The sequence below is a fragment of the Pseudophryne corroboree genome, chromosome 4, assembly GCF_028390025.1.
Source record: "Pseudophryne corroboree isolate aPseCor3 chromosome 4, aPseCor3.hap2, whole genome shotgun sequence".
NCBI lineage: Eukaryota > Metazoa > Chordata > Amphibia > Anura > Myobatrachidae > Pseudophryne > Pseudophryne corroboree.
Genome location: NC_086447.1, coordinates 245,393,465 through 245,407,608, shown reverse-complemented (window position 1 = coordinate 245,407,608; position 14,144 = coordinate 245,393,465). Strand labels below are relative to the sequence as shown.

The 14,144-nt window shown below is 44.9% G+C and overlaps 1 protein-coding gene across 2 annotated transcripts in view; it reads right to left on the bottom strand.

The window, feature by feature from the left end:
* Nucleotides 1–14,144, bottom strand: part of ATR (ATR serine/threonine kinase) — a 449,883-nt gene that overhangs the window by 248,627 nt on the left and 187,112 nt on the right. For both annotated transcript variants that reach the window (XM_063915996.1, XM_063915997.1), the window contains exons 12-15: nucleotides 2,219–2,319; nucleotides 1,790–1,961; nucleotides 1,420–1,590; nucleotides 1,122–1,316 (exon numbers count right to left, since the gene is read on the bottom strand). In XM_063915996.1, coding sequence (XP_063772066.1) covers nucleotides 1,122–1,316; nucleotides 1,420–1,590; nucleotides 1,790–1,961; nucleotides 2,219–2,319 — 639 coding nt within the window. The remainder of the gene's footprint in view (nucleotides 1–1,121; nucleotides 1,317–1,419; nucleotides 1,591–1,789; nucleotides 1,962–2,218; nucleotides 2,320–14,144) is intronic.

The window sequence follows — 14,144 nt, the reverse complement described above, 5'->3', positions numbered from 1 at the left end:
TGATCGTCCCTCTGGAGCTAATGTCCAGTAGCCTAAGAAGCCCAATCGACTCTGCACGCAGGTGAGTTCGCTTCTTCTCCCCTTAGTCCCTCGGTGCAGTGAGCCTGTTGCCAGCAGGACTCACTGAAAATAAAAAACCTAATTTAAACTTTTACTCTAAGCAGCTCAGGAGAGCCACCTAGTATGCACCCTTCTCGTTCGGGCACAAAAATCTAACTGAGGCTTGGAGGAGGGTCATAGGGGGAGGAGCCAGTGCACACCAGGTAGTCCCAAAGCTTTTACTTTTGTGCCCAGTCTCCTGCGGAGCCGCTATTCCCCATGGTCCTTACGGAGTTCCCAGCATCCACTAGGACGTCAGAGAAAAAGTGTTAACAGTCTGGGCACATAAAAATCACAATGTTTTTTGTATAACTCTAGTGGGATGCCATCCAACCCTGGCGCCTTGCCCTCCCGGAAAGGCCTTTATGGCCGTCTCTATTTCATCAGTCGAGAGTGGAGAGTCAAGAAAGTGCCTCCTGAGTCAAAGTAGGCATAGGAATTGCGTCAAGGAAAGTCTGCAGTTCAGTCTCCGCACAAATCAGTTTAGAAAATCAGAGAGACACTTGCCCATATTTACGCCCACGGGAGTCTGACTGGAATCAGTACCCGATTTGGACTGACGCAAATCAGATATGGCATCGGCCATGTTTTTGGCCTACAGAGGCATAGACGGATCCTATAGGCCAAAAAACTGTGTCTGTACTCCACAGGCACAAAACTAAAACTGATGTACTTGATGGTCAGGCTGGAGATGGGAGGGGCTAGAGGGGGAGGAGTTAGTTTTCTATAGGTTCTGTGCCAAACTCCTTACCCACATACTCTAACCCCATCACTAAGTGCGCAGCGTCCCCCAGATGGATGAAAGAGAAAAGGGAAAAGCAGTGAATACTTGACAGAGCCTCATAGCACCCTGGATCTGAGGTTAAACTGCCCCAGACTGTAATGGAATAGGTTAGGTTGCATCTCAAGTAGAGTTCTATTCTTAGAGTGCCTTGCATTTAGCTGGATGGAGCTTACACCAGAGAGATACCTTCCCTCTCATATTGCTGAAAGTAAATTACCCACAGCAGAAGTGCCCTCACCTTTAGGTAGTGAAGTGACTTCTCCAGCTCATCCTTGGTGCAGGAACAGACTAGGTGAGAGAAGATGTACTTGAAGTTATTGATAAGGATCTCCCTGCGGTTTGCATTGAGCTGTTTGGCAATGGTTCTGATCAGAGCAGAAGCTGCTGGGCTTGCTTTGGCCGCAAGATATGGAAGCAGAAGTTGCAAGGTCTTCTATTTAAAAGAAACATCAATGTACAAGTATTATTTCAGTATTACATACAATTTGCTGGTTAGTCAGACCACAAAGGCATAAACAAAAAAAGAACGTGCTTACTGTTAAAAACCGGTTGAGGTCAGGGAAGTCAAACACGTTGGCTATCTCAGACAGGATGTCCAGGGCTGCTTCCCTGTGATGTGCTGCCTCTTGCTTCTGCAGTTCACTACTGTGCCCTGGGGTGCTGGCGAGAAGAGTCTGCTGGCTCATGTGCAGCGATTCCACTAGAAACTAGATGGGAGAAAAACAAGTATACGTCAGGTTTACAAATGTTTCAGAGACAACAGATGACAACATACAAATATCTAAATACGCTCAGTATAAATGACAGTAGCATCTTTTAAACGAAAGTAAGACTTGTCTTTAAAAGTGAAATACAGAACAGACCTTTCCCTGGATAAAAGGCAAAGCAATATGCACTCACTCTCACCTTGCATATAGGCTTTTTATATTGGCTAAAGAAGTCCTGTAAACGTATAGACTTTGCCTCTGCCAGTGATCGGATTTCTGTGTAGGAAGCTCCAGCTACAGATGTTGACTTGGACAGAAGACAATGTAGCAGGTGTAGTAGTGCAAATGGCACCAAATCTCCCTTAGCCGCACTGGAAATGACACATTTTAGAAAATTACTTCCAATCAGTATGATCAGTGTGTCTTACAAGGCATTTCTAGACAACACATATTTACAGGGATTGGTTCCCCCTTGAGTAACAGGTCTGACAATTATCTTACTTTCACCATTCATCACATCTAGAACCACTTGAACCACTGGTTTAGTATGCTCTGTGACATTACTGGGTCTACATGACTGCTTTCTTCATTTAGTAACTCAGGTAATAGACATGTCCATTTAACTCACCGTCCAATGTCGCCTGTTGTAAGAATAAGGGTGTCTTTCATTTCATTATCCCTTGACATCTGAGCATTTGTGTATGCCGCCTTGATTCTAGTAACCAACAGCTGCAGTGTGAGGATGAAATATATTAGTGGTGAACATGTAAATAAATATATATATACCGTATATACTCGGGTATAAGTTGATCCGAATATAAGCTGAGGCACCTCATTTTACCACAAAAACCTGGGAAAACGTATTGACTCGAGTATAAGCCTAGGGTGGGAAATGCAGCTCTAGACGTACAAAGCCATCAGTGCCAGATATGCCCTCATACTGCCAGATATGCCCCCACAGTGCCAGATATGCCCCCACAGTGCCAGATGTGCCCTCATGCTGCCAGATATGCCCCACAGTGCCAGATGTGCCCTCATGCTGCCAGATATGCCCCACAGTGCAAGATGTGCCCTCATGCTGCCAGATATGCCCTCATGCTGCCAGATATGCCGCACAGTGCCAGATGTGCCAGATATGCCCTCATGCTGCCAGATATGCCCTCATGCTGCCAGATATGACCCACAGTGCCAGATACGCCATCATGCTACTAGATATGCCCCACAGTGCCAGATGTGCCAGATATGCCCCAAAGTGCCAGATATGCCCTCATGCTGCCAGATATGCCCTACAGTGCCAGATGTGCCCCACAGTGCCAGATGTGCCCCACAGTGCCAGATGTGCCCTCATGCTGCCAAATCTACTGCAACTCTCTCTGCACATCTTATATCTACCCCACCTGCACTGCACATGGTTTTGCCCACTAGAGAAAGATTTTGCTGCTGCGATCTGGTCTGAATTAGACCCTATGTGCTTGTGGGCTAAATACTATAAAAAAAAGTGATGTTAAACAGCAGTCTGTGAATGCTGTCATTCTGCTATAAGGCAGATAGAAGGTATAGAGCAAAGAAGTCAATCACTTAAGGAGACGGTTTCCTAAAAAATTACCAATAATGTGAAGAGTGCAGTCAAATTAAGTGCAATTCCATTATTTTCTATATTACTGTATTAGATGCAGTTTCATGGTCTAACTACAAGACCCTATATCTATGGTATTTGTTTTAACCGCTGGTCTAGATGGCCTGAGATTATCTTGTTGGTCTTGGCATTGGATTCCTTTCTGGTGGCAAGTATCAGCCCCCGGTCCATTCTCACCTCAGATTTGATTCAGCAAATAGTCAAAGCTGGAAGAGCAGGTCGAATGCTCATGAGTCTGTGGCAAATAAGTATTTTTATTTAAGTTCTAGGAGGTCCATTTTCTATGATTTTGTATATACCTTGCTTCTATAGAAAGGTCTGTGGTGTAATTTTCTGCCTTGCGTATAATATGGAGCATTCACACATCCCAAATCTCATGTCCAGTTCAGAAAGAATGCCCTTGCTTGACCTACTGTGTGTTTGAGTGTTTTTTGAAAGTACACATAGGTTGGTATCCTATTGCAGAAGATAAAACACTAGGTGCAAAAAATATATCTCTGTTTTTCACTCTTTTCCGATGTTTCACCAATTTTTTTTTTTTTTTTTTTTTACAGGTTATCTAATTAGGATTGCCCGTAAAAAAAAAAAACAGCTTTCCTACCGAAAAAAAATAATAGTTCAGTGAAACCGGTCTGTTTTCGTAAGAATTTTGTTTTACCTGCAAAAAGCATGTGAAACAAAATCCCTGATAACTGTGGCGGCCCGTCAGTGTCCCATGCCCACCGCAGCAGCAGGCTGGGACTGCAGTAAGGGTGCCGCAGCCCTGGAGTCGACTCTCAGCGCTGGACAACCTGGCGGGCAAGCCGGAGCAGCACAGTGACCCGCATCCCTTCTCTTCCCCCGGTCACATGACCGGGGGGCTGAAGGTCAGCGCTGCACCGAGGGGCTATCAGGAGCAAAAACCCTGATAAGCCGCAGATCATGCCAGCTTATCGGGGCTCATAGGATATCCCCCATAGTGAAAATGTACAAACATTAGGTCAGAGCACGGCCGGCAGACAATTTTTTTTTTTTTTAAATTAAAGCTTGGTTTATAGTGTCTTTTACTCCATTTCTCTGACGTCCTAGTGGATGCTGGGTACTCCGTAAGGACCATGGGGGAATAGATGGGCTCCGCAGGAGACTGGGCACTCTTTAAAGAAAGATTAGGTACTACATCTGGTGTGCACTGGCTCCTCCCTCTATGCCCCTCCTCCAGACCTCAGTTAGAATCTGTGCCCGGCCAGAGCTGGATGCACTCTAGGGGCTCTCCTGAGCTTCCTAGAAAGAAAGTATTTGTTAGGTTTTTTATTTTCAGTGAGATCTGCTGGCAACAGACTCACTGCTACGTGGGACTGAGGGGAGAGAAGCGAACCTACCTGCTTGCAGCTAGCTTGGGCTTCTTAGGCTACTGGACACCATTAGCTCCAGAGGGATCGAACACAGGCCCAGTCCTCGGTCATCCGGTCCCGGAGCCGCGCCGCCGTCCCCCTTGCAGAGCCAGAAGAACTGAAGAGAAGTTGAAAATCGGCGGCTGAAGACTCCGGTCTTCATTAAGGTAGCGCACAGCACTGCAGCTGTGCGCCATTGCTCCCTCTGCACACCACACACTCCGGTCACTGATGGGTGCAGGGCGCTGGGGGGCGCCCTGGGCAGCAATTAGAGTACCTTACTTGGCTAAATAGCACATAATACAGCTAATAAACTGTATATGTGCATAATCCCCCGCCATAAAGCATATAAAAAAGCGGGAGAAGTCCGCCGAGAAAGGGGCGGGGCTATCTTCCTCAGCACACCAGCGCCATTTTCTCTTCACAGCTCCGCTGGAAGGCAGCTCCCCAGGCTCTCCCCTGCAGTTTCCAGGCTTCAAGGGTAAAAAAGAGAGGGGGGCACTAAATTTAGGCGCAAACTGTGTATAATAAGCTGCTATAGGGAAAAATCACTCACTTTAGTGTAAATCCCTGGTTATATAGCGCTGTGCTGTGTGCTGGCATACTCTCTCTCTGTCTCCCCAAAGGACTTTGTGGGGTCCTGTCCTCAGTCAGAGCATTTCCTGTGTGTGTGTGTGCGGTGTGTCGGTACGGCTGTGTCGACATGTTTGATGAGGACGCTTACGTGGAGGCGGAGCAGGAGCCGATAAGTGTGATGTCGCCCCCCTGCGGGGCCGACACCAGAGTGGATGGATATGTGGAAGGTATTAACCGACAGTGTCAACTCCTTGCATAAAAGGTTCGATGACGTAACAGCATTGGGACAGCCGGCATCTCAGCCCGCGCCTGCCCAGGCGTCTCAGAGGCCATCAGGGGCTCAAAAACGCCCGCTACCTCAGATGGCAGACACAGATGTCGACACGGAGTCTGACTCCAGTGTCGACGAGGATGAGACAAATGTACAATCCACAAGGGCCATCCGATGTACGATTACGGCAATGAAAAATGTGTTGCACATTTCTGACATTAACCCGGTTGCCACAAAAAAGGGTATTATGTTTGGGGAGAAAAAGCAGCCAGTGACTTTTCCCCCATCTGATGAGTTAAATGAATTGTGTGAAGAAGCGTGGTGTTCCCCAGATAAGAAACTAGTGATTTCTAAGCGGTTACTAATGGCGTACCCTTTCCCGCCAAAGGATAGGTTACGCTGGGAGACATCCCCTAGGGTGGGCAAGGCGCTCACACGCTTAGCAAAAAAGGTGGCACTGCTGTCTTAGGATACGGCCGCCTTAAAGGAGCCTGCAGATAGAAAGCAGGAGGCTATCCTGAAGTCTGTGTATACACACTCAGGTACTATACCGAGACCTGCTATTGCTTCAGCATGGATGTGTAGTGCTGCAGCAGCATGGTCTGATTCCCTGTCAGATAACATTGATTCCCTTGACAGGGATACTATTTTGCTAACTATAGAGCATATTAAAGACGTAGTCTTATATATGAGAGATGCACAGAGGGACATTTGCCGGCTGGCATCTAGAATTAATGCAATGTCCATTTCTGCCAGGAGAGTATTATGGACTCGGCAGTGGACAGGTGATGCTGATTCTAAAAGGCAAAGTGGGATTGTATCTGCACACACACACAATTGTATTATATCAAACTTGGAACTGTATACAGCTCCAAAATAACCCCTATTATATTCAAGTAATCACTATTGTTTGTGGGGGTGCTATCGACTACAGCTAAGGTTAGTCAGCAGAAGAAAAAGAAAAAAGGACTGTATTTGTCGATGCACAAGGAGAAGGGTGACTTGATTGTCACAACTTTCTGAAAAATTGCTAAGATTTAACTTTTATTTGTGTCAAATTAAAATAGTGTGACAATAACTAACACACATACTACGAGTATAGACGAAACATAGAGGTTAAAATCAAGACATATACAACATATACCACAAGTGCAATGAAATAATAAATGTGATTAAAGATTAAAATATGTATCCGCGTGTCTGTTATTCTATCCAGTTATGTGATATTGCTCACAATTTTTACTCAGTCTGATGATCGTTGTCAGCAATTGGTCTTCATATATTCATATGACTATTTATCAGTATTTATAATGTCTGGAGTGTCCCACTCCTATGTTTATAATTGTAGCTGACACTATGATTCCAATGGTGTCTATAATATTCACACTGTGTACATCTTATATTCTAGGCTTGATGGTCTATCTTATTCCCCACTTCCAATAAAGTGCTTTTAATCACACTTAAGTGGGTCACACTCAGTCTGTATACTTTTATATACTGATATGCAGCTTTGTGAGGATGGACTATCATTTATCATTTATGTATATATCATTTATTCAATATTAAATGCATCTTTCCTGAGCCTTCTCAAGGGCATTCATTAAGAATACAGGTTGACTTCTTCTGCTTAAGAGTTGACACATTCAATATATTAGTTGGTACTTGTGTGTAAATTATTATTATAGGCAGTACAAATAGGTTACAATGTACCAATATCTCTATGTAGTTATGTTACGTGCACCCTTAATTTAAGTAAGACTCTCTGTAGTCATGTAGGATAATTATATCAGGAGACATGCCATTCCTATAGTGAGAGTGAATATTTACCTCACACTTCAATATCGATATTATGAATGTGCAGCAGTATACCGTGCTACAATACCCCTCTTAAAGGTGACACCTCCTATATTAACAGACTAAATATATCTGATTTGGATAGGGCTAGTTGTGTCCCCTGTCAGTTATAGAGGGCCAGCTGGTTATTGATAGTAAGTTATATAATGGTGGTTTATATTCCCACCACACAAGATGTATCAATGTTGAATTAGATAGGTTAATTGTTAAATAAACAGTGCGGGCTCTGAGGTATTTGTTATAGTATCAATATACCTACTACATAAATTGATATTGCTGCACTTTATTCATTGGCATTGATTAAATTGTATCGTATGTGTTTCCACATGCCTTTTAAATTATAGATGACCAAACAGTTATAATTGGAACCTTGCTGGCTTAATTATTCCTTCTAAAGACAAAAATATGCTGTATTGTATGTGCTGATAATTTTCAAACAGCACAGATTTGGGGGATGTTTCTTATAATGTTTCTGTATCTGCTGCACAGATTGAAACTGTAGTGTTTATTCTATTGGCATTGGTTAGATTGTATCATACATATCTCCTCCTGACTAACAGTTTCTATATCTGCTGCACAGATTGAAACTGTAACGTTTGTACTATTGGCATTGGTTAAATTGTATCATGCATGTCTCCTCCTGACTCACAGGTGGCTTAAAGAGTCAGCTGTGAAACACTGTAGCCTTTCTATTTGTATAAGCCACAACACTGTCAATTACTGCTTTCTCACTGACATCGATAGACTGACTGTGTCTGCTAGCTTAGCACCATTTATCCATCTGCCTGCTATTCAATGCTGTGGATACCATTGGAATCTAATTAATCACATAATCAGAACTGGTTATACATTGAATTGATTTATGAGCAAGGACATAAACTGACACGCGGACACACGCTGCCCACACGCGTGTTCCGCCGTTACTCTGACAGCTTCGTCAGGGCTGACGAAGCTGTCAGAGTAACGGCGGAACACGCGTGTGGGCAGCGTGTGTCCGCGTGTCAGTTTATGTCCTTGCTCATAAATCAATTCAATGTATAACCAGTTCTGATTATGTGATTAGTTAGATTCCAATGGTATCCACAGCACTGAATAGCAGGCAGATGGATAAATGGTGCTAAGCTAGCAGACACAGTCAGTCTATCGATGTCAGTGAGAAAGCAGTAATTGACAGTGTTGTGGCTTATACAAATAGAAAGGCTACAGTGTTTCACAGCTGACTCTTTAAGCCACCTGTGAGTCAGGAGGAGACATGCATGATACAATTTAACCAATGCCAATAGTACAAACGTTACAGTTTCAATCTGTGCAGCAGATATAGAAACTGTTAGTCAGGAGGAGATATGTATGATACAATCTAACCAATGCCAATAGAATAAACACTACAGTTTCAATCTGTGCAGCAGATACAGAAACATTATAAGAAACATCCCCCAAATCTGTGCTGTTTGAAAATTATCAGCACATACAATACAGCATATTTTTGTCTTTAGAAGGAATAATTAAGCCAGCAAGGTTCCAATTATAACTGTTTGGTCATCTATAATTTAAAAGGCATGTGGAAACACATACGATACAATTTAATCAATGCCAATGAATAAAGTGCAGCAATATCAATTTATGTAGTAGGTATATTGATACTATAACAAATACCTCAGAGCCCGCACTGTTTATTTAACAATTAACCTATCTAATTCAACATTGATACATCTTGTGTGGTGGGAATATAAACCACCATTATATAACTTACTATCAATAACCAGCTGGCCCTCTATAACTGACAGGGGACACAACTAGCCCTATCCAAATCAGATATATTTAGTCTGTTAATATAGGAGGTGTCACCTTTAAGAGGGGTATTGTAGCACGGTATACTGCTGCACATTCATAATATCGATATTGAAGTGTGAGGTAAATATTCACTCTCACTATAGGAATGGCAGGTCTCCTGATATAATTATCCTACATGACTACAGAGAGTCTTACTTAAATTAAGGGTGCACGTAACATAACTACATAGAGATATTGGTACATTGTAACCTATTTGTACTGCCTATAATAATAATTTACACACAAGTACCAACTAATATATTGAATGTGTCAACTCTTAAGCAGAAGAAGTCAACCTGTATTCTTAATGAATGCCCTTGAGAAGGCTCAGGAAAGATGCATTTAATATTGAATAAATGATAATAAGAATTTACTTACCGATAATTCTATTTCTCGGAGTCCGTAGTGGATGCTGGGGTTCCTGAAAGGACCATGGGGGATAGCGGCTCCGCAGGAGACAGGGCACAAAAAAGTAAAGCTTTACTAGGTCAGGTGGTGTGCACTGGCTCCTCCCCCTATGACCCTCCTCCAGACTCCAGTTAGGTACTGTGCCCGGACGAGCATACACAATAAGGGAGGCATTTTGAATCCCGGGTAAGACTCATACCAGCCACACCAATCACACCGTACAACTTGTGATCTAAACCCAGTTAACAGTATGACAACAGAAAGGGCCTCTTAAAGATGGCTCCTTAACAATAACCCGAATTAGTTAACAATAACTATGTACAAGTATTGCAGATAAACCGCACTTGGGATGGGCGCCCAGCATCCACTACGGACTCCGAGAAATAGAATTATCGGTAAGTAAATTCTTATTTTCTCTATCGTCCTAAGTGGATGCTGGGGTTCCTGAAAGGACCATGGGGATTATACCAAAGCTCCCAAACGGGCGGGAGAGTGCGGATGACTCTGCAGCACCGAATGAGAGAACTCCAGGTCCTCCTTTGCCAGGGTATCAAATTTGTAAAATTTTACAAACGTGTTCTCCCCCGACCACGTAGCTGCTCGGCAGAGTTGTAATGCCGAGACCCCTCGGGCAGCCGCCCAAGATGAGCCCACCTTCCTTGTGGAGTGGGCTTTTACAGTTTTAGGCTGTGGCAGGCCTGCCACAGAATGTGCAAGTTGAATTGTGTTACAAATCCAACGAGCAATCGACTGCTTAGAAGCAGGTGCGCCCAACTTGTTGGGTGCATACAATATAAACAGCGAGTCAGATTTTCTGACTCCAGCCGTCCTTGCAATGTATATTTTTAAGGCTCTGACAACGTCCAACAACTTGGAGTCCTCCAAGTCGCTAGTGGCCGCAGGCACCACAATAGGTTGGTTCAGATGAAATGCTGATACCACTTTAGGGAGAAAATGCGGACGAGTCCGCAGTTCTGCCCTATCCGAATGGAAGATTAGATAAGGACTTTTATAAGATAAAGCCGCCAATTCAGATACTCTCCTGGCAGAGGCCAGGGCTAGTAACATAGTCACTTTCAATGTGAGATATTTCAAATCCACCTTTTTCAATGGTTCAAACCAATGGGATTTGAGGAAATCTAAAACTACATTTAGATCCCACGGTGCCACCGGAGGCACCACAGGAGGCTGTATATGCAGTACTCCCTTGACAAAAGTCTGGACCTCAGGGACAGAGGCCAATTCTTTTTGGAAGAATATTGACAGGGCCGAAATTTGAACCTTAATGGATCCCAATTTGAGACCCATAGATAATCCTGATTGCAGGAAATGTAGGAAACGACCCAGTTGGAATTCCTCCGTCGGAACCCTCCGATCCTCGCACCACGCTACATATTTTCGCCAAATGCGGTGATAATGTTTCACGGTGACTTCCTTCCGTGCCTTAATCAAGGTAGGAATGACTTCTTCTGGAATGCCTTTCCCTTTTAGGATCTGGCGTTCAACCGCCATGCCGTCAAACGCAGCCGCGGTAAGTCTTGAAAAAGACAGGGACCCTGCTGTAGCAGGTCCCTTCTCAGAGGTAGAGGCCACGGTTCGTCCGTGAGCATCTCTTGAAGTTCCGGATACCAAGTCCTTCTCGGCCAATCCGGAACCACTAGTATTGTTCTTACTCTTCTTTTCCGTATGATCTTCAATACCTTTGGTATGAGCGGCAGAGGAGGAAACACATACACTGACTGGTACACCCAAGGAGTTACCAGTGCGTCCACAGCTATTGCCTGTGGATCTCTTGACCTGGCGCAATATTTGTCCAGTTTCTTGTTGAGGCGAGACGCCATCATGTCTACAATTGGTCTTTCCCAACGGTCTATTAACATGTTGAAGACTTCTGGATGTAGACCCCACTCTCCCGGATGAAGATCGTGTCTGCTGAGGAAGTCTGCTTCCCAGTTGTCCACGCCCGGGATGAACACTGCTGACAGTGCTATCACGTGATTCTCCGCCCAGCGAAGAATCTTGGCAGCTTCTGCCATTGCACTCCTGCTTCTTGTGCCGCCCTGCCTGTTTACATGGGCGACCGCCGTGATGTTGTCCGACTGAATCAACACCGGCTTTCCTTGCAGGAGAAGTTCCGCCTGGCTTAGAGCATTGTAGATTGCTCTTAGTTCCAGAATGTTTATGTGAAGAGACTTTTCCAGACTCGTCCATACTCCCTGGAAGTTTCTTCCTTGTGTGACTGCTCCCCAGCCTCTCAGGCTGGCGTCCGTGGTCACCAGGATCCAATCCTGAATGCCGAATCTGCGGCCTTCTAATAGGTGAGCCTTCTGCAACCACCACAGAAGTGACACCCTTGTCTTTGGTGACAGGGTTATTCGCAGGTGCATCTGCAGATGCGACCCTGACCATTTGTCCAACAGATCCCTTTGGAATATTCTTGCATGGAATCTGCCGAATGGAATTGCTTCGTAAGAAGCCACCATTTTTCCCAGGACTCTTGTGCATTGATGTACTGACACTTTTCCTGGTTTTAGGAGGTTCCTGACCAGATCGGATAACTCCTTGGCTTTTTCCTCTGGAAGGAAAACCTTTTTCTGAACCGTGTCCAGAATCATTCCTAGGAACAGCAGACGAGTTGTCGGGATTAAATGGGATTTTGGAATATTCAGAATCCACCCGTGTTGTCTTAGCACCTCTTGAGATAGTGCTAAAGCTGTCTCCAGCTGTTCTCTGGACCTTGCCCTTATTAGGAGATCGTCCAAGTATGGGATAACTAATACGCCTTTTCTTCGAAGAAGAATCATCATCTCGGCCATTACCTTGGTAAAGACCCGAGGCGCCGTGGACAATCCGAACGGCAGCGTCTGAAACTGATAGTGACAGTTTTGAACAATGAACCTGAGGTACCCCTGGTGTGCGGGGTAAATCGGAACGTGTAGATACGCATCCTTGATGTCCAAGGATACCATAAAGTCCCCTTCTTCCAGGTTCGCTATCACTGCTCTGAGTGACTCCATCTTGAACTTGAACTTTTTTATGTAGAGGTTCAAGGACTTCAGATTTAGAATAGGCCTTACCGAGCCATCCGGCTTCGGTACCACAAATAGAGTGGAATAATACCCCTTTCCTTGTTGTAATAGGGGTACTTTGACTATCACCTGCTGAGCGTACAGCTTGTGAATGGCTTCCAACACCCTCTCCCTTTCGGAAGAGACGGTTGGTAAGGCAGACTTCAGGAAACGATGAGGAGGATCCGTCTCTAATTCCAACCTGTACCCCTGAGATATTATCTGCAGGATCCAGGGGTCTACCTGCGAGTGAGCCCACTGCGCGCTGTAATTTTTGAGACGGCCCCCCACTGTCCCCGAGTCCGCTTGAGAGGCCCCAGCGTCATGCTGAGGTTTTTGCAGGAGCCGGGGAGGGCTTCTGTTCCTGGGAAGGAGCTGCCTGTTGGTGTCTCTTCCCTCTTCCTCTGCCTCGTGGCAGGTACGACAAGCCCTTTGCTCTCTTATTTTTGTAGGAGCGAAAAGGCTGCGGTTGAAAGGTCGGTGCCTTTCTCTGTTGGGGAGTGACTTGAGGTAAAAAAGTGGATTTCCCGGCAGTAGCCGTGGCCACCAAGTCTGATAGACCAACTCCAAATAACTCCTCCCCTTTATACGGCAAAACCTCCATGTGACGTTTTGAATCCGCATCGCCTGTCCACTGTCGTGTCCATAAGGCTCTTCTGGCTGAAATGGACATAGCACTCACCCGAGATGCCAGTGTGCAAATATCCCTCTGTGCATCACGCATATAGATAAATGCATCCTTTATTTGTTCTAACGACAGTAAAACATTGTCCCTATCTAGGGTATCAATATTTTCAATCAGGGATTCTGACCAAACTACTCCAGCACTGCACATCCAGGCAGTTGCTATAGCTGGTCGTAGTATAACACCTGCATGTGTGTATATATTCTTTTGAATAACTTCCATCTTTCTATCTGATGGATCCTTAAGTGCGGCCGTCTCAGGAGAGGGTAACGCCACTTGTTTGGATAAGCGTGTGAGCGCCTTGTCCACCTTAGGGGGTGTTTCCCAGCGCGCCCTAACCTCTGGCGGGAAAGGGTATAATGCCAATAACTTTTTTGAAATTATCAACTTTTTATCAGGAGCAACCCACGCTTCATCACACACGTCATTTAATTCTTCTGATTCAGGAAAAACTGTTTGTAGTTTTTTCACACCATACATAATACCCTGTTTTACGGTATCTGTAGTATCAGCTAAATGTAACGTCTCCTTCATTGCCAAAATCATATAACGTGTGGCCCTACTGGAAAATACGTTTGAATTTCTACCGTCGTCACTGGAATCAGTGCCCGTGTCTGGGTCTGTGTCGACCGACTGAGGCAAAGGGCGTTTTACAGCCCCTGACGGTGTTTGAGGCGCCTGGACAGGCATTAATTGATTGTCCGGCCGCCTCATGTCCTCAACTGACTGTTTAAGGGAAGATAAATCATCACGTAATTCCACAAATAAAGGCATCCATTCTGGTGTCGACCCCCTGGGGGGTGACATCTGCATATTTGGCAATTGCTCCGCCTCCACACCAATATCGTCCTCATAC